The sequence below is a fragment of the Lepidochelys olivacea genome (genome assembly GCF_965140295.1).
Source record: "Lepidochelys olivacea isolate rLepOli2 genome assembly, chromosome: 1".
Classification (NCBI taxonomy): Eukaryota; Metazoa; Chordata; order Testudines; family Cheloniidae; genus Lepidochelys; species Lepidochelys olivacea.
Window position 1 is genome coordinate 238,215,587 of NC_140411.1, and position 22,083 is coordinate 238,237,669.

Below are 22,083 nucleotides of genomic sequence, written 5' to 3' on the forward strand. Positions count from 1 at the left end.
GGTGCATGTTTTAAATGCTCAGAATTGGTGGCCTGTCCCCGTTTTGGTACTGAAGAAATCGTATGTTTGAAACGATTACTTTTGTTTGCACAATCTTGGCTGTATTACTGTAATGATAAGATCATGTTTAGTTTTATGAGGCATCTTAATTAACCTTTACATTGTCTTCTTATAAACAATTTTTTTTTTTAAATCTGAGCAGCTTTACTACATTGGGGTGTCTTTATTCCAAATGAAGGCAACTCAGGGTACACGCATCCACAACTGTCCAAGTTTGTATATTTATGTGTTGTTACCCACAGGTGGGGAGTCCCACTGCTAAAACAGACTGAACCCATGCACTATTCCTGCAGTAAAAAGGAATGATAGAGGGTGCCAGTGTAATCAAAGTTTAACGGCTTACAACTGCATTCGTTTTACGTTCTCTTCTTCAATACTACACCCATATAGCAAATAAACAATTCCAGGTGTTTAACATGGGTGGAACAAATCTCAGCAGAGATATGGGTTTGTAGATACTCCCTCTGCCAATCAAAGCCTGCAGCAAATGCAGGAAGTATTCTCATGGAAAGGAAATATTAACTAAGCATATATTTCTAGCTGTTTAAAAAGTATGTTAGGATTTTGAAACAGGGATGGCTTCCTTCCAATTTAGCAGGGAACCAAAGAAAGTGCAGATGAGCTGGCAAATGGTGTGATCATTTACTCATGATTGTCACTGATATCCTGGACTCATGCTGACCCTTTTCCCCTACAGTGACCCAGAATATCTCCATGGTTCTGTTCACTCACAAACTTTGTCAGTCGTGTGTAGGAGGAAGACTAGAATTGTGATTGCACAAACCCCTCTCTGAAACCATCTCCTAAAAGCACCAACATTTTCTATTGAACTCTGCCACCACAACAACAGAAGCTGGGGAACCCATTACTCTTCTGCTATCACAGCTGAAAAATCCTGGTTCTCAGAGCTGTTCCACACAGTGAATCAGCTAATCAATCCAGACTGAAATCCCAGTATCAGAGACGTAAGTACTGACCACCAGTGACACAGAAGAGTAAGTTAAATTAACTTTAATATTTTGCATTAAGAACATCAAAAGAGTCAATGCCCCTCTATTCAGTTAAAGTATGAGAACTCATAATAGGTAAGTCTTGAAACTATTCCAATATCTTCCAGCAAAACCATGGAAAAAGGAGATTTGCCATTCCCAATATTCTTAATGTCAAAAACAAAAAACAATATTTTGAAAACCATCTCCCCAGAATTACTTTATATACACACACAACTCCCCAATTTTTAATGTATTTCTTTTCAGATCATTTTACAGATTATATTCTTAACTTTAATTCTGTCCCCTTGTGAGTATGTATTATGACATAGTCTTTTATTGCATAAACTCACAGTGATAACTTTTGTCACTTCCTGACTTTTGAGTGCTTCACTTTGTAACGTTAACACTCTTAATTCTGGTTTTTGATATGGCATTGCCTACATTTTGAAAAAACAGTAAAATGAAGAAATAAAGAATTTCCATCACGTTCAACAATATGCTCAGCCACAACAGAAAACTTTGTAATGTGCAATACATTTTATCCATGAAACAAAAGCCCTGGCTTTATTCCATTCACACTTCCTCATATTATCATACACAAGGAGGAGTGCTTGGAACCCTACTTCCTTCCTCTCACATTTTCCCTAAGAGTAGAAACACACAGCACTACTCACAACTTTCCTAAACTATGCAAAAATGGACAGAGCCAACAGAATGTTGATAGACTGTTATGAGCCAATGTGCATACACAAAATACTTTATTTAAATTTTTGACAAATTACAATCAGTGTTGACTACAACACCACAAGATATCTCTCTAACTCAAAAACAACTAGGAGTCTGGTGGCACCTTAAAGACTAACAGATTTATTTGGGCATAAACTTTCATGTGCTAGAACCTACTTAATTGGATGCATGGAGTGAAAATTATAGATGCAGGCATTATTAATAATTAGTATACAAATTACAGATGCAGGCATTATTATACTAGTATATTATTAGTAGTATAATAATGCCTGCATCTGTAATTTTCACTGCATGTATCCGAAGAAGTGGGTTCTAGCCCACGAAAGCTTATGCTCAAATAAATCTGTTAGTCATTAAGGTGCCACCGGACTCCTTGTTGTTTTTGTGGATACAGACTAACATGGCTACCCCCTGATACTCTCTAAGTCAGGGACTTTTTACCACTGACGTGTAGAGCTCTTTAAAAGAAGTTATAATTTTTAGTGGAAAAAGTGAATTTCCCCCTTTCATCCTTGAAAAGCTTCAACTCTTTTGATGCAAAGTTTTCCAGAAAAAAAAATCTCCTGGACTGACTAAAAACTTTTGTATTTCAGCTAGATAGATAAAAAAATGGCAAAGTTACATGTAAACAAAAATGACCCCTTTCACTGGAAATGTTTGTACAACCTTATGTATAGGCATCATTATGAGCTCTACATACAATTTAAACCACACTGCTAGGGCCATGTATGTTGGTGACTAGTTCACAGTTAGCTTGAAATAACATCTATGAAGGTACATTGAAACCATCTATTATGAGTTTTATTCTCCTTTTACATCAATTTAAAAACACTTTTCACTTTCAAAACAACGCACTAAACCTATCTATGAGAAAGCAAAGCCATAAAAGTATCCCTTTGAGACCAGCCTTGAGTTAGCAGATGTTCTTTAGCACAAAGAACACTGTAACCATACAACCATCTGCTTCTTAAGTAAAAGAAAAGTTACCACTCATTATATTTGTCTGCATGACAGCATTCTTGGAGCTATAATAAGCAATCATTATATACCATAGAAAATCATTTGATTTACCACAGATTTTAGGTTTCCAGGAGGCAACCTACAAGTAAATTTTAACTAGACTACAGTGTGAAATTTTCTTTGGGCCTAAGACACACACATTATTTGACAATCACAACTGAGACAATCTGTGTGCCAAACCTGGAATTAATGGCACCAAAAGCAGGAACTATTAGAAATAAAGATGTCAACATGGGATTTTGAAGGTGTCTTTGTCAAAATGTCTTGGGTTTTTTGGGACCTCTTTATAGTTAGTATTTTATTTTTGTTACTGTTTCTTTGTAATATTGTATCAATTTCTTTTCCAATTCCAACTTAGCTTTCAAGAAGATATAAAGTTGGGTTTTCCCCCATTGGAAAAGTTTTATTTGAAAAGAGAAGAATGCAGTACCTGTAAAGGTTTGTTCTTGAATCAATGAATGTTCTGTTCAAAACTCTTTAAATTAAAAAAGTGAATGTAGTGTTGGTGAAATTGTAACACTTTGAGCTCCAGAAATTAAAGCCTCCATTCAAAGTCTAGTGAAGTCACTGGAAAGTCTTCCACTGACTTCAAAGAGGTCCTTAGTCCTACACTCCTGGAACAGTATAGACAAGAGTAGTACAAGTTATTTTATGCTGCTGTGGAATACTCAATTATTTGCCTCAAACCAGACTTCAAAGGACTATCTCGAGGGGGTGAAGGAGGCCATTCAGTCCTTCAATTCTCTGCTGTCCCAGAGTCCCAGTAAGACTGCTGGTTAATTCCAACTATATTGATATTTTTATATGGAAGCAGACCAAAAGCACCAATTCATTACACAGAGGCCAGTCAGTTAGTTGGTAATTACTTTCAGTTGCTGTCAACATATGCTGGACTCAAACCCTTCATCTAAAGGTGAAATGTTATATATCCTGTTATCAATCCATAGATACAGCCATGCAGTACTCCTACGGGAACTCTGCACCATGGCACACACACAGAATTCATGTCCAGAGCAGATTTTTTTTTCTCTGCAGAAAAATCTCTTCCGGAGAGGTGCTGCAGTTATGCCTTTCACCCACCAGAAGCTGCTGTGGTACCAAAAACAGAGAGCGGCTACTCCTGGGCAGGAGCAGCCCCAGCTGCAGATAAGGAAGAGAAGAGGCTGTGCTCCTCACAGCTGCTCGTGGTTCCAGGTCAGAAGGCATGGGATATGGGTGAACGGACAGCATGGGACACATGGGGCTGCTGGGGGGGCCATGGACTGGGGTTCAGAAGGTAGTGGGGAGACAGACCGAGGTGGGGGCTGAATGGGAGTGGGGTGCAGGGACACAGGGACAGGGGGTGGCTGAGTGGGGGTGCAGGATCACATGGGGAGGGGGGTGCATGGACACAAGGGAACAGGAAATGCAGGCATACAGGGGGAAGGAGATGGCTGAATGGGGGATCAGGGACACATGGGGGCAGATGCAGATGTGCCTGACTGAATGAGAGAGGCTATGGGTCAGCCAGGGTCTGCATGGGGGAGCCTCCCTAACAATCCCTTCCCCCCCACCCCAAACCCTGTTCCATACTTCTCCCCCATCCACACTCAACAACCCTCTAAGTTCACAGCCAGGCTCCTTCCCATCAGTTACTTCCCTCTCCCACAGCTCCTCCTTTATCTGACTCCCCCACGCCTTTGCACTGCTTCTGAAGGGTGTGGGAAATACATTTCTATATTGTAGTTTAAATGAATTATTACTCAAGGTTCTGTATTAATATGGCTAGTAAGGAATCTGTTTGTCAACAAACATTTCCTGGATCTTTTTTGTTGTCTGTATTGTTACAGACATATTTGCTGACAGGTATTTTGTAATAAATTACCAAAATAACTGAAACTGATGTGATTATATTGTGTTATTTTGACAAATAAATATGCAGAATTTTAAAATATTGTGCACATAATTTTTTGGCATAGAACTCCCCCAGGAGCAATACAGCCAGTTTTCCCATCTCTTTCTTCAAACCTGAAAGAAAGAAAGCCCAGACAGAAATAAAGCTCAGAGAGATAGAGGGAGGCACTTAATTTTTTTTACATTTCTATGTTAGTGTATTGCATTCTTTCAAGTTATAACTTTGAGACATAGGTGAACTAAGTGCCCAGTCATATTTTGGCTACCAAAAGACAGGATCAAACAGAATTAGTACACAAAGAATATTCCTCACTGTTGCAGGATGAAATGGGCCTTTTAAAGACAGAATGGCTCCAGCTCACCTGTACCTCATTAACAACCCTGAGGGGCCTGGTGGAGGACAGGTGTCCCCTATAAGTACAGCAGGAAGATACAGGAGTGAGAAGGCAGCTCAGGAAGCTGTGGTAAAGACTACAGGCTGAAGAAAGACTCCGCTAGGTAAAGCTGGGACCCAGATCTAGGAAGGAGTGCTGGATGACTCCCTATTGAAGGGGAGATAGACACTGATTGTCCAGCTCCAGGAAGAAGGGCTGCAGACTCCCTATCTAAGGGAGAGAGAGACACTGAACTGTGGATGGGGCTTGGTGTACCCATTGGACAGAATAAATTGGACCCCAGAAGGGATTTAAATTACCTTTGGACTGGAGGTGTGGATATTGTTTAAAAAATCCCTGACATGGGGAAACGGAGGCAGAGTAACCTCTGGCCATGATGGGGGACTCAGAAGGTGGACGACCCTTTTGCATTCACAGTAAATGTCTTTGTTTTGGTTGATGTTTACTCTTAGTAAAACAGGAGTCTGAGAAGATTGATAACCCATTAATTAAGTAATAATATAATTATCCCTCTATTTTCCAAGGCAATAATCCAAACTGAGTGGATAATAATGAGAAACAGATTCACAATGAGGTAATCTGATTACTGCCTCAAAACAACAGTGGGCTAATGACATTATTGCTAATATAATTAGAGATCAACCATAACCAAATCCAAATTGCTTGGATTTAAGAGGTGATGGTGGTTGAGAGGTTCATATTCAAATGCTTTGATCTGGGTCTGAATTTGCCCCTAAAATTTTGGATCTGGGTCACATCCGAATCAGGAAGAGGGTTACTTCAAGGGTCCCCAATTCAGATGAATCGGATGTCTTATAAGACTGGCTCATTAGATTTTGGCACCATCAAATCCAAGCCTGAATTTGAGCAGTAATTTTGATTAGACCTTGAATGTGAATTTCAGCCTAAACCTAACCTGGATCTAGAGTCCAATACTGTCTTTTTGGTACAACTCTTATACTGGCCCTAATCCAACAAAGCTATTAAGCACATGCATAATTTTAAGGGATTAGTCCTATGCTTAAGGTTAGGTACATGCTTAAGTTCAATGCTGGATTGGGGTCATTAATATCAATTTAATTCATGCAAAATTAATGCAGGTTCTATGGCTCAGGCTGCCTCTGCCTTTTACAGAGAGGATACTTAAAAGTTGGCTAAAAATTAGCACACTTGGCAGCCTTTGATTGGCTGTGTGAGAGTGTTTGTGGGAGGGAGAAAGTGAGTGAGTGGGAAAGGTGTGCTTAGTGTTTAAATAGTTTGGGGACATTACAGAAAAACGACTCTGCTTGATTTATTCCTTCCTGAGAATACTGGAAGTAAAATATGATGAGTGTAGGTCAATACTAAGTGACAGTGAAAAATATATTTCCCTTGACAAAATATGAAGCAATCTATCATATATTTCATCCCAAATTTAAAGAGGTGAATTAAACAGCAAGCTAATGATTTTGAAAAGTAAAGAATTGAGGGCCAACTTCCCTGCTGCTAGAGAATTTAGCCAACAGTCTTAAAAAAAATTCCTACTGATTCTGTTCCACAAGGCTCTGTTATACTTTGGTAACACTTTAGATACACTGCTCTTTACTTCCACAACAGAAATTTCCTTAATATAAAAACTGGAGGCAGAGAGTGAAATTCTAACCCCGCTGAAGTCAATGGCATTACAGTAGAACCTCAGAGTTACAAAGAACCTCATAACTCTGAACAAAACATTATGGTTGTTATTTCAAAAGTTTACAACTGAACGTGGATTTAATACAGCTTTGAAACTTTACTATGCAGAAGAAAAATGCTGCTTTCCCTTTATTTTTTTAGTAGTTTACATTTAACACAGTACTGTACTGTACTAGCTTTTTCTTTTTCTTTTGCGGGGCTGGGGGTGGGTGTCTCTGCTGCTGCCTGATTGCATACTTCCAGTTCCAAATGAGGTGTGTGGTTGACTGTTCAGGTTGTAACTCTGGTGTTTGTAACTCTGAGGTTCTATTATATTCCCTTTGGCTTCATTGTGGCAGGATTGTACCCCAAATTCCTCTTTTACTCATATAGTCCTGTGCCTCTAACTAGAGGGTACATGCAAGAGAATGGTGACACTCTCCTCTTTTCATGCCCAGAGTCACTGTCTAGTTGAAGAATGTTACAAGCCAGAAAATTCTATAAAGTTTCAGCAACTTATTTGATTACATGAAATAAAATTCAGGATAGATAGCAAGCCACAAAAGTACATTCAGCCTTCAGGAGGACTTTTCTTTCTTTGTTTTAAGAATACAATAATCTTGCACTTTAGCAAAGTTTATAAACATTCATAATATTCCACTACAATGAAACCTGTTCATATAGCTTACCTCCAAGCAACAGTTACCAATCTCAGGGTATGTCTACACTGCAATTAGACATCCGTGTCTGGCCTGTGCCAGCTGAATTGGGTTCACACGGCTCAGGTTAAGGGGCTGTTTAATTGCAGTGTAGACTTCTGGGCTTGGGCTGGAGCCCAAGGTAGGAGGGTCTCAGAGGTCACACTGCCCAGAAGTCTACCCTGCAATTAAACAGCTCTGCAGCCTGAGACCTGGGAACCCGAGTCAGCTGGCATCGGTCAGCCCCAGGTTTTTCTTTGCAGTGTAGAAGTACCCCTATTGGCTACAACATTTCTTCCAAATATTCAATTCCACTGTGGAAAGCAATGATCTGTAGAAACATGTTTCTAGCCACATGCTGACCCAGCCAACTGCTGCAATTGTGTGGTACAATTGGCACCTGTGAAAGCAGCAAAGATGCTCCATACAAGTAGGAAACTGATCAGCAGGTTGCTAGACAAAGGGTAGATAAAACCTCCAAATGCAAAGTGCTGAGTGAAAGGTGGATAAAAGTCCTGTGTGAAAATGACACACATAAGAGTAGCAGGAATATAAAGAGAATAATTTTCTGGAGGCAGCAGGGTCTATCAGGGCTCACTCAGCTTCTTTCTACTCTTAGAGGCAGTTGCTATGGACCACTCTGCTTCTTGCACCCTGCAGGAGCTAACCAAGCATCCCCTCTTCCCAACACAGCTCCAGGAGCCAGCACAGCTCACTCCATTGGTCTTGCCTCCCAGAGGCTCATACTACTAAATAAGCCTCAAACCACCAAGAAAGTTTAAAAGATGTTGGATGGGGCAAGGATGCCCTGAGGCCCTCACTTCATATGCTTGTCACAATACCTTTTTAATCAGTAAGAGTTTGATTTTCGATGCAGAGACAATTACAGTTGACAGAAGAACAAGACATTGTAGAAATCAGTGGCAAGCATGAAGCTTCCCAGCTATCAATCTGGTGTATGGTCAAAACCACTTGGAACTTAATGATAATGGAAGGGAGAATTCAGAACCTTGTAAAGTCTTATTTGGCAGAAATTGCTAAGGCCAATTTTGAAATCTGAATCCCATCTGCTGATTTTTAATAAGAATTGTCCAAGATTTCTTTCTTTTGAATCAGCCACATTGAGAAAGCAAAAATTTAGATACAGTTTCTGAACTGAAGTGAGGAAAAAGTCTGGACCCAGATGGTGTCCAAGTAGAATTTGTAAAGTTGTTTAATACTAAATGAATTCTTTTTATGCTGAAGTTTCATGCAGAGGCACTGGAGAAGTAAACTGCATATGTCCTACAGAGAAGCTAGAATTTCAATTCTTCTCTAACAAGGGTAAAATCCATAGAATCTTAAATCTTATCAATCTACTTCTTTATTCAGTAATGACTTTAAATTATAGCTTAAAGTACTGGTGAAGAGACTAGAAGTATTACTTCCAAATTTAATGCATGGAAATCAGTCTCAGGAGGTTAATGCAAGGGATATACCTGGATTTTTTTCATCTTTTACTGTGTAACTAAAGGTTAAATTAATAAGGCATGCACTGTGTGACAGTTTCATTTCATGCAGGAAATCATTTGATCATACTGAATTGGGGAGGAAACGAGGAGTTTGTTTCCCAGGGGGCCCAGTCCCCCACCCTCCAGCCCCTGATTGGAACTGTAAATTTGGCCTAGCTATTCCTCTGTCATGACAGGGGGGCAGACAAGCAAATTTCAAGTGGTGTTGCAACTCTATGCTCCAGGTCACAACACCACTTACTCACATTTGGCCCAGCTCTCCCTCACCGCCTCCTTCTCATGACCAAGGGGTGACTGGGTTAAATCTGAATGGCACTGAGACCCGAGGTGCCAGATCGCAATGCCACTCATTCAAATTTGGCCTGGCCTTTCCTCCGGCCAAGGGAACTAAGTGAACCACAATTAAGATCACTTTAATTCTGAATGAAACTGTCCACACAGGGTTTTAATGCAGTTTAATCAATCCACTTTAAATTCACACCTTTAATTAATTCAGATTAATTTTCCTGAGTGTCCCCATGTAGACAAGCCTTAAGGCCTCAAAATAGGGTTTATGTGGGACTTAAGTAGCATCTGGACAGTGCCTCTGCTCAAGGGCAATTTTTATGCTCCATGAAAAGGATTCCTTTAAAATAGAAAAGTGAGAAGTTTAAATATTTAGGGGTGTGGTAACTGACAACATTCATGAGCTGATTCCTGAAAAAAATGGGCAAAATCATTCATTCATTTTTAGAAAAAGTGGCAGAGGGAGAGCAAATTACCCCCTCATGCCAACTGGTGGAGTTAAGGAGCCACAGCCAGTGTAAGTTGGCATGGCACAGTCAACTGAGCTATAGTGATTTACACCAGCTGAGCACTTGGCCCAATAATCTTAAAACCAACATGGCAGCAAAGTGTTCGCACATTTGTCACCTTTTGCCAATTATTATTCCAGAACTTTCTTTTTAAATGGTCAGATAAGCTGCTAATACACTTTTATGAAAAAGAAAGTCCTATGATTTACTATCCAGCATTAATATTAACAGATGACAAGTTGGCCCATTATTATTGGGAAGCCTCTTCGTCTTACTTTGGGGGAAGGGTGCAGCGAAATGATGTCAATTTTATTTTTCGTCGCTCAACTGTTGTTAAAAAAAGCCATATGACTGAGCGATGTTTTGTTTAGTTTGCCATTAAAAGAAGTTAGTAGCATTATCAGTGACCCAGCTGCAGGAACAAGTGTTTGGACTTGGAAGAGATTTGTGAAACATGGAAGATTTGTTCAGCTGAATTCTCCACTTAGGTCATGAAACAGCATCACTGGATTTCTGGGTTTTCTTAAAATCTCCTTTAAAAAATATTCTGGAAGAATGTATTGTGAAGTATATTGGAATATTTAACAGAAGAATGCCAATTATTATTATGATAAAAGATAGATTTCTTTCTCATAAAGTTTGCTTTTATCAGTACTTGCTTCTAAGACATTACTTGATTGCTAATTTGGAAATCAACTCAAAGAACCAGAATTAAACATTTAGACAATAAGATTATCTATTTTCTTTAAAATGTAGAGCTAAATGGAAGAATAACTTTGTTTTTAATTACTTTTAGTGGCACTGGAATTCATTTGTAAAGGAGAGAAAAGCCATTATTAATACAAAGCATAACTTCTGCACAGAACTTATTACCTGGAAAACTACTCATAGTTTTTCATTCTAGAAGAGAAAGATTTTATAGTAATGTAAAATGTCATATAGAAGTATTTTACTAGTGAAAATGGAAGTAGGACTTTTTTTTCATATGAAGCAGAATGAACATCTCCACCAATGTGTCCAGAACAGAGGAAAAGCAGATGGAATTGGTGTGATTTATGCAGAAGGGGTAGCAGTTGGGGAAGCAAGGAGTAAGGTTTTCAGATATGGTGCCTAAAGGTAGGGTCCTAGGTCCACAGTTAGGTGGCTGAGTTAGAAACCTAATCTTCAGAAGTGCTACTCCCACTAAAGTCAACATGAGCTGCTAGGTGCTCATGACCTTTGAAAATTAGACAATTTGTTTAGGCAGCTAAATATGTACTTGGGAGTCCAAAATTAGGCATCCATTTTTGAAATGATCAATAGCTAAAGGCATACTCCCATCAAACCTGCAGAAACCTAAAGAGTAATACTCTTAGGTGGAATCTCTGTGGGTGAGGAAGGGTGTGTTAAGGCAGGGAAGGAATAAAGGCAAAGAGCACAGGCTTTACACAACATGTTTTCCATCTACAACTCAGTACAGCTGAGCTTAATGCAGGTCTGAACAGCAAGAACTGAAATTAATGCTATACAGGTGGCCATTATTGTGGTTCGTATTACAGTACCATCTGGAAGTCCCAATCAAGATCAATGTCCAGCACAGTGGGATTCATACATACACATACTGAGAAAGAGTCCCTGCCTGGAGAGTTTACAATTGAAGTAGACAAGAATAGTAATAAGGGCTATTATACCTGTTTGGCAGATGGGAAAACTGGGGAGCAGAGAAATTAAATTATTTGTCCAAGGTCAAACATGAACTCTGTGGCAGAGCTGGCAATGATGTCTTGTGGCCAAGAGTCCCAGACTTTAGCCACAAGAGGATCTCTCCTCTCTGCGTGACATCATCCTTGGCTGACAAATCATTGGCAGCAGGACTCAGGAGTTCATCAAGCTGCCAGAGAAAGAAAGCAGGTCACATGCTGGGGTACACACACTTTGATTGGAGTTACTAAGCTGCTAAATGGGAAAGCTGAAAAATCTCAAATGCTCAGTAACATTACACTTCCAACTCTGCCTGTTGCATGTAGACAATAGGAGAACCTCCTAATGTAATGGGTGAATTTTTAATTTCCACTAGATAAATGAACCTGAAGCCCTGCCAAGTTCAGCAAGCACTGCCCACTTCTGAGGCAATACTGGCTTCTGGAGGGCCTCTTTGGCGAGCTGTAATCTCCATCACCAGAAGACTTTTCAACACTGGGGCACTCATCATAGTGCACCCTGACAGCAGCCAGTATAGACTCTGAACTGATTTTATATAGTTGTCTGTTTTTAGATCTCCATTAAGACAGAAAAATGAGAATTGGCAGACAAATGATCACTCCAGTGCAGCATTCTGTCTCTGACAATTGCAAGTACCAGATGTTTCAGAGAGATGTAAAACCCCCTCTAAAAAGATAATGCATCCAGAGAGGAAGGCACTTCTATGAATTGCAAAGTGATGAGACTTTACTGAAAATTAATCAATCCAAAAATACTAGAGAATCTACATTTTGGTATTGTAACAGCATAAAGCAAAATGTAAGCCTCTTTTTTTGGTTACTTGAATAAGCATACTAACTTTATTTTAATTTTAAAAATTGGTTAAGAATCCCCCCTCCTTAGGAAGTTGCATGCAATGTTTTAGCTCAGAGGATATTTTTACAGTGGCATACGTCATCCTCGGACACAGCTGTTAATATTGGATAAATGGCAACTCATGGCTTACTCCTTATGAGAAGTTACCACAGACTCATGTGAATCTTTCAAAAGTGAAAATTAAAAAGGCTATTGGTGAACTGTACCTCACATCTGCAACCAGCGCATGACTGGATAATCAAAACATTTAAAGAGAGTAACTCTGTGGTTGATGATATCTCTAATTACTAACACCCAGAGATAGGTAAAAAGTCCTTGAGAAGCAATCAAATTGTTTGATGACATGAACAGGCTGCTGCTACTGGTTGGAATACAGGGAGAACCATGATAATTCAAAAATCTTCAAGTTGCTGTGGTTTTTGTTTAGTTTTTTTTTTTCCATTTTAAATCCGACTACATAGAACTCCCTTCTCCCAGACAGGGATTCTGCACTGCACCATTATCATGGATTGATTAGCTGCTGCACACAAGGAAGATTATCTCCTGTAGATTATGTAAGAGTTGAAGATGATTTGGTTGTGTACAAAAAGTTTGCAGAAGACAGGAACAGAAAAGGCACTTCATAGATCTACATTACAAAGTGAAAAATTCAGTAGCAAGGCTATACTGGCGAAGATCATCAGCTAGTATAAAATATTAAAGCTCTGCTGACTTCAGTGGAGCTATGACAATTTACACCAGCTGATGATCTGCCTCACTATGCTTGGGAGGCTTGTCAATGTACAAATCCAGACCTCCAGAGCTGCCGTTGATTTATTGGGCCAACTTACAGATTCATTGTATATCATTATTTAAGTGAACTTCCCTCTAGTGTAGCTAAGTTATAAGATGCAATGGCAAAACTCTCAGTTAAACTGCATGTATGATCAGAAAGATGACTACTGAAAAAAAGCATCTCCTTATTTAATGGATCTTCTCTCTGTGTATTCTTATCCATAGCTGCTTGTTCACAATCTTTTATTCATATATTAGTACTTGCTGAGCTCATAAAGGTGTGAAAAAGAGCTAAATTCTCTATCTTGCACATCATCAACAGAATTATTACATTTCAGTTGTACAGTCTTTGCCTGGAGGTGTGTAATTCAATGGAATTACTGTGCAGGCAAAAAGAACCCAGTTTGACTTTCAGACCCCAGGATTTGCAGAGCTGATGGAAAGACCATCCTTTTAATTAGAAACCACTGAACTGACAAATCTAGTGTGTAGAATAATCATCACATAAGAATATACGAATGGTCCTACTGGGTCAGACCAAAGATCCATCTAGCCCAGTATCCTGTCTTCCGACAGTGGCCGGTGCCAGGTGCCCCAGAGGGAATGAACAGAACTGGTAATCATCAAACTAAATCATCCCCTGTTGCTCATTCCCAGCTTCTGGCAAACAGTGGCTGAGATAAACTATCACATGAGATAAACTTGCAATGGCTTTTACACAGAATGTCCAGCCAGCAAAAGACAGCTGCAGTCACAATATGATGTATTACATCTCCATAATGAATAATAACGGTTGGACACCCTGTTTCTTATTATATGCACGTAGATTAATACAAACATTTAACTTCAGGAAGTACATTAGAGGATATCAAGTTATGGTTATTTCCAGCTCATAACCTAGTAACTGGTTCTAAAACACTATTATTAGTCTCTGTAATGTACACCACCACTTACAGCAGCTCTTTCCCCTGATCCACAGCCACATAACTTATCAGATTGGCCTATATATGAGAACCTCCTCCAGGGCAAAGGCCTAACCATGCGCCGATGACAAATATCCCAGACACTGTGATTGGCTGTCTGTTCATATATATTTGTCCTCTACTGGATGGCATGTCAGACCTGTACATGTATGATAATGTGGCCTTCCAGTGGCTGCCCACAACAGAGGATAGAAGCTCTCACACTACTACACACATGAGCGTGTTGCATGGTTATAGATCAGCTTAATAGGAAATTAGTCAAAAATCCCCTACCTAGTTAATGCTTGATACAGAATTTTTTTTCCCTTCTCAGTTACTGTATGTAAAACACAAGGATTCATGTTCTGGCTGGCAGGTTTGGGGTTACTACAATACCACCAAACAGAGCTAGTTGGTATTAGGGGCTGGGAAAGCTAAGCCTCGGTCAATAATGCACCAGTTGTTGGCTCTGCAACAGATACTGTTAAGTCGCTATGGCAGAGGTTCTCAAACTGTGTTTACGAGCCACTACCTGATGTTCCATGGAGAGATGACAGATCTCTGAGCCTGGAGAAGGAACAATCAGGTGAATTGGAGAAGGGATGAGGAGAGTTTTAAGCAAAGTCTGGCTCTTGCTGGTCCTGTGGGAGGGATTTTTCTGAGCCTAGTGGTTTGGGTAGGTTGACAGGTTCCAATGCTGGATGGACTCAATCCAACCCATGATGCAAAAATCACTTTGAAAATCTAGTCAACATGCAGGAGAAAGGTAGGAGAGTATATGAAGCAAAGAATTTTCTATGTAGTGTGAACTTTTTGGATCTAGCCTACAATAATGTATGGTGATTAGTAATGGGAAAGTGTTTAGTGATTTGGCTTTGATATGCATCCAAAAGTTTGAATTTTTGAGGTCAGGTTGGTAAGCTCTCAAGAACAAGTTTCTTCATGAAATAGCCAATATGTCCTGCTCTCAGTGTGCTTGGAAGTATTTTTGGGCAATATTTCAGTACTACCATTTCTGGCTGAAACTAGAAAGTTCAAGATTGTGGAAAGTGAACTAAAGATTTAAAAATAAAACCCTTGTTAAGGGCCTGGATGCAGGTTCAGGTAGGTGGTTCTTTTATTTAAATTGGTTCACTCAGACCCAGTGCTGAAACGAGTATTAGGAAAGTAAAACTATTTTCCTAATTTACTTGATCTTGAATATAGTGAGAGTGTGCTGTAAACATAGTGGACAAAGCTCATTAACAATCAATGAAATGGACAATCTGGTATATTAGACGATCTTACCAGTAAAGTCGATGAGTTAATTGGATGCTCTGTAGAGAGCGACACAGCAGGAGTTTCACAAGGGGGCTTTCGAGACTCCACTCAAACTTGATAACCTTAACAGATAGAGAAACCACATTCACTTACATGCTGTTTCTGTTGTGTTAACTTTAAAACAAAATGGCCTGACAAAGATTTTATTTATTTATGTATTTAATTTATTTTAAATGTGACAACCCAATAGATGCAGAACATCCCCAAAAACGCCGTGGGCGTAGACAAGTCAGGACTTTAGCATCAACCTTTTTTTGTGAGGACAGTACAGGTGCAGAGACTAAATTCAATCTGATCCTGTGAGATGTGCTTGGAGACACACCAGTCCCTCTGAAAATTAAAAATAGATTCAAATTCCTAAATGATTCCCTGGAATTAAAAACAAATAATTTAAAAAAATTATACTATATATCTATATCTATCTAAAACAATACTGTAGCACCTAGAGGCCCAAACTGAGATTAGAACTTGTGCTAGGTACTGCTCAGATATATTGTAAGAGACATTCTCTGACCCAAAGAGCATAAAGTCTAAATAGACAAGACAGATACAGGGTGCAAATGGAAAGACTTGCCGACAAAGATTTTCTCTGAAGCACAGGATATGGGTCACTTGTCAGGATTATCTGGGTCTCTCTCACTTAAACATTTCCCTGCCATTACAGGGGCCTCAGCCACTGGTGCATCTCTGTCCCACCTATTCTTTGTCTGTGGCATGTAGTAGTTTAGTCTCTTGTGGACTGTACTACTTTGGTCTAATTTAAGTTGTTGAGTTTAGTGTGCAGGTGCTGGGTGGTGTTGGTGGCCTGTGCTATCCAGGAGGTCAGACTAGACATTCTGGTGGTCCCTTCTGACCTTAAATTCTAGGATTATGACTCTTTCACAATCTATAGTTCAGTCCTCTATTAACTTAATTATTACATGCCATTGAAAGTGGTTTCTTCCTGGGTTTCCCCCCCCCCCCAATGCCCTCCCACAAGCACACACCCCAGCATAATCTGAAGGGTTCTGACCCCACAGGAGCTGTAGGAGAAACATTTATAAAAGACTGTATGGAGGAAAGACAATATTTTGGGGACAGTCATCTCTTCCTGGACCCCAAGAAAATATCCACTGAGCCATGGTTGCAAACGCTTGAGAAAACAGTTGGGACATTCTGTCCTACATCTTATAAAGTGTTTTGGGATCATTTATGAAGAAAGACAACGTATATAATGAAAGATTATTCAGCACGCAAATTGCTCTCTTCCATCCACATTGGTGGCATCTTTCTCCCATCCTTACATCAACTGTATTTGGCTATTTTGCGTAGATATCTAAAAGTAAATAACTCACTGTGATTCCAAACACTACTTTTCTTGCAGAGAAGCCCTGCCACTACCAGCCATTGATTTGATGGTGTGTGCTATTGGTCGTAACTCCTTTTCTTTTTTTTTTCAGATGCTATTTTTTTTTCCAGAGGAAGAACACACAGAAATCCAATCAGCAACGTTGAGAAGCAAACCACATTCTCTTGAGTAGAGCACAATCTATAGTTCAGCCCTGTAGTTAACTCAATCATTGCATCAGCTGATCTTACTTTCTTGCTTATTCTTCCACTAATGTATCAATCAGACTGAAAGAATTAAAAGTGTTTAATGAAGTCATTGATCTGACTAGAGAACTTCCTTAGCTATCAATTTTTTCATTACCTGAACCAGCTGTGGGAGGTATTCCAACAATTCATCATTTGACAGATTTTCCATTTGTTGGACTGCAGTTCTGCGAATGTCTTGATCTGGAAAACTAGCGCAAAACAAATAGAGGTCATTAGGTATTACTGAGCTGCTGCTGATACATTACAATTCTCATGACTCTCAGCAATACAAAATGCTAAAGAAATGGGAGAAGAAGATCAATCAGTTTTACAGTAATAGGAGTCAAACACATATGACTGATAACTTAAATTGCATAGATTTTTACTATACCTTACAACAAAAAAACATTACACTGATCTCCATGTACCTCTTTTCGGTTGAGCTATAATTACCAATTCAGTCCCATAGTTACACACTAGTATATGAAGCAAAGTATGAGCTTTCTGCAGCTCTTTTTCAGAACTGGCTGACACTCAGAATTTCCATTGCATGGGAAATTCCAACATTTCAACATTTGTTTTTGTTCTGAATCAGAATTAAAAGATAAACTTTTGAAATTTCCATTGGAATATTTTTTAGAAAATAATTGTCGATTCATTTTGATTTTGACTTTTATTATATATTATAATTTATTTATAATACAATATAGAGTGTGGAAACAATCATTTCAAAATGAAAAATCAAAATGCTTTTTAAAATTTTTTTTCCAAAATGAAATTTCATGGAAATTAACACATTGCCTTGGAAAGTTTAGATTTTGATGAAACATCATTTTCCAGTGGAAAAATGTTCCACTGGAAAATTTTCAACTAGCTCTATATTAAGGACAAAACTTCATGGCTCAGGAGTACAGCTGGTCAGAAAGTCTTCATTAAAAAAATGTTCTGGTGAAATATGGCTTTTTGACCCAAACCAAAAATTTTAGCAAAACATTTTTCAGTTTTTCATTAATAAACCAGAAATTGAGGGAAAAAAATCAGTAAAAGAATTCAGCTTTCACTTTCAAAAACTGAAAAATTCTCAGAGAATTTAAAAAAAATCATTTGAAATATTCTGCAAAAAGTAATTGTAATTTTTGACAAGCTCTACTCAGCAAATTAGTAATGGGCTATGCAGCTTTTCACCTCCAGAGAATTTGCTCAACTCTGTCCGAAGTCATTAGCATCATTACCATCGTATGTTCAGGGGACACACTGAAATGGGTTGATAGGCTCAATCCAGTCCCTTCAGGTCAAGCATCTGCATCACAGAAAACAAAACCCCACCACTTCTAAACAGACACTATCACTGGGAGTTTAAGGACATCTGGTGCGCAACTTTCACTGGATTTCAGTCCGACTTCAGAGCCTAACTCCTTTAGGCTCCTTTGAAAAAATCTCAGGAACAGTCTCGTCTATTTGATGCTCTAGATATGGATGACAAGGGCTGACAGGGGACTGAAAACTGAGCTGTCATTGAATCCAAAGGGGATTCCTTTCAGGTCAGGCCAGCTGCACATTAGCAGAGGCAGTCTGGAAGCTGGCATTGCTGATGCCCATGCGATGTCTGTTCTGTAAATTAACAGAAGACTTCACTCTTCCAAGTCATCAGTCAGGGCATTCAATTCACTTGAAAATAAATGAAAACTAAAATATGAAAGACAACAACAAAATAGAAGCAATGGTCACCAGCAGAGTAATAAAGTTTCCACAATTGAGAGAGACTGAAGAACTTGTGTAGGCAGTTTTGTGCAGAAGTGTCTGGGTACCCTGGAATTCTAGTGAGGTACTTTTAAGTATAATCAAATTTAAAAAACAAACCAGAAAACCCTACACACTTTGATAATCAAATTGCTGTGCGTGTTCAAATAGTTTTAAAAAATGGAATGACTATATTTTGGACCTGTTAGAAAGCTCCAGGTTCTGCACTGCATTCATAGCCCATCCATAGCACATCCCTTCCAAACTCTTTTTTAATGATGCCACTGTGTTTGTCTCTTTAATATTTTGTTTATCTTTATGGTGCATATTTGATGATGTTTTTAATATTGTCTAATTGTTTGTGTAGTGCTCAGAGTACCGTGTGTGTGTGTGGGGTGTTTTATAAATAAATGATCATTTTAGTCCCAAATTGGTCTATTTTACAAGAGTTAATTATTTTGTAATGTCAGGCAACATACTATGAATTTGAAGCTGCTACTTTAATTTTTACATAGTTATTTAGAACAAAATGTATTTGAATGAAGATCACAAATTAAAAAAAAACCCGAATCCCCTTATTATCTTATCATCAAACTAGGTAATTTCTCCAAAGGGTTGTGAGCTAAACTTGCGCTGATAGTATGGGAATCAGTACCTCCCTTTCCCCTCTCTCCTGGTTCAACAGGTTACTGGAGAGTGAAATATATTCTATACAGGCACCAAGTCAAGCAGAAAATGTTATTACTCAGTTACTGCTTGTCCTTGGGAGCAGTCAATGCTCGAAGATGTGAAATGTTACAATGACAAAATTCTGTTTTCTCCCCAACCAGACGAAGAATGAGAAACCTTCTTATTTGAACCGTTCCAGAAAATCCAACTGCTAATGGTTTGATTCCTTAAAACTAATTTGCTAAGACCTGTAGTGTGAAATGTGTCTATGTTTCTAAATTATTTTAAAGAGATCTGTTTAGTGTCACAATGCACTGAAAGGTGTACACACTGAAGTAAAAATCTAGAGCTTGCTTCAGCAAACATGGCTCTTGCCACTCTGTTTTTGGATGAGATTCTGTATTGCTCTCAGTTACTAAACGGTTTCGTTCAGCTTGTATATGTGAAGGTCAGTTTGAGGTCAAGCAGAACCCTTCCAAGGGAATGAGTAATAGACCAATTGTGTTAACCAAGTGACAACTTGTTCAATCCAAACAGTAACCACCATCCCTGCTCTTGAATTTTTGGGCTGTTTGGGGCCACAGAGAGAGCATTTAGTGGTGCTGATTCTTTTTCTATTTATCTGTATTTCAGGATTATTTTGGTTAGGATGAACATTGAACATCCTTAGAAATATTAGCTCCACAATGTAAAATTCAGTCAGTATTCTGCCATGCCAAAGTAGCATTCTTACATTCTACTTCTTAAAAACTATTACGATTTGGTTCAGAAACCCTATGTGAATCAGAAACTTAAGAACATAAGAACAGCCATACTGGGTCAGATCAGGGATCCATCTTGCCCAGTATCCTGTCTTCCAACAGGGGCCAATGCCAAGTGCCATAGAGGGAACGAACAGAACAGGTAATCATCAAGTGATCCATCCCTGTTCATCCTGGCAAATAGCCATTGATGGACCTATCCTCCATGAACTTATCTAGTTCTTTTTTGAACCCTGTTATAGTCTTGGCCATCACAACATCCTCTGGCAAGGAGTTCCACAGGTTGACTGTGCGTTGTTGAAAAAAATACTTCCTTTTGTTTTAAATCTGCTACCTATTAATGTCATTTGGTGACCCCTAGTTCTTGTGTTATGAGAAGGAGTAAATAACACTGCCTTATTTACTTTCTCCATGCCAGTCATGATTTTATAAACCTATCCTTTGCATTACTAGAAATTCCAGCTTCTTCTAGCCATGTAAACCATTTAGGTGAGAGGGGTCCTTTAGTAAGGACTTGTTGACATGGTGAATTACTACATGGCAAGCTCATATGCTGCAGATTCACAGTCAGGCTTACTGTGCAGTAACTTGCTACGTAGATAAGTGCGGAGTCATCTAGTGAATCTTCAGGCATTGTGTCAGGACTGATTTCAGTCATCCCTAAATTATTCCTGATCCTCCAATCACCTTGACCATCTTACTTGCATGATATACTCCTTTCTCCTACTTTTGTTCTATTTCTTCATTATCTTTTCAGGTACTGTGTACTTCATGGCAAGGACTCTGCCTTTCCATATATTTGTACTGGGAATGCATATAGGTGGTGCTACTGGTAAAGGGTAATACATAAAACACAATGTCAAATCTAGTCTAACAACATTTTGCAGCATCGGGGACTCCAACAATCTTTCCTTGGTAGCTTGTACTGTTTCTTGGAGTATTTCCCCTAGTGTTTCCCCTAAATGTCCTTACCACTGCTTTAAATGCATGATGTTTTAATCTTTCCTGACTAACTACTGAAAATAATTGACCACCTTCCTGTTTATAACTTCCCTTAATGTAGTTGTATCTCCTTTCAGACTTTACACTGACAGCTGAAACAGGATTCTGAGCTGAGTAAGCAAATTGCAATTTGCTTTGGAAGTAAGAACAACTGTTCTTGATTCTCTTCATATGGGTATCCAGAAAGGAAACGTGTTTTGAGCTACATCGTTCAGCTAAATCAGATCCAAATAAAAAACCTAGCACTGCTGAGACTTCATGTGAATTTGTGACATTCCCTAGAGACTTTTAGATCTAAGAATCAATTACTACAATTAATGCATATCTATAGTTTTCATTTGTAACAGATAAAATAGTCTTAATTTTAATGTATGATCTCAAACAACAATATGTTGGAGAACTCATACATATTTGTTAGGTAGATAGGATGGAAATATTTTACTGTAGAGGTTGGAGTATTTTATAGCGTGCAATGCTCCTTTTAGTAGAGAAAGGTATCTCACATGCCGCCTTTCTGGCACATGCCACCTATGAGAAGTTTACCGTATGCCATGCAGTGCTGTAAGCCCTGCTCTCATTTTGTATAAACAGTTTACATTCTGCTGTGTTGTCCCACATGGTATTGCAAATCTGAGCCGTGAAATGAAGGATATAATATTTGTCAGAAATGTAGACAGCTACACTTCCAGACCAGTATAATCGATACATTGATTCCTAGAGCCTCAGAACTCCAAGAAGCGTAGGATACCATGTTGCTGGGTGCTTTATAAATGCCTACGAAGGCAGACAGAAGTGTCAATGAATACTTAAATGGATACGGAACTAAGATTTAGGTTACAAAATTAAGCTTTATTGTTGTGCTTTTTTATATTTATAAATAGATTGAGACTGGAGATTTACAGAACTTAACAAGAACAGAATTTTTTCCCACTATTTTAGATTTTTTTTTGTTTTACAATGA

The 22,083-nt window shown here is 38.8% G+C and overlaps 1 protein-coding gene across 1 annotated transcript in view; it reads right to left on the reverse strand.

The window, feature by feature from the left end:
• Positions 1–22,083, reverse strand: part of PIK3C2G (phosphatidylinositol-4-phosphate 3-kinase catalytic subunit type 2 gamma) — a gene marked incomplete at its 5' end in the record, with an annotated part of 290,505 nt that overhangs the window by 153,340 nt on the left and 115,082 nt on the right. The window contains 2 exons of the mRNA XM_084630371.1: positions 15,343–15,437; positions 17,066–17,159. Coding sequence (XP_084486497.1) covers positions 15,343–15,437; positions 17,066–17,159 — 189 coding nt within the window. The remainder of the gene's footprint in view (positions 1–15,342; positions 15,438–17,065; positions 17,160–22,083) is intronic.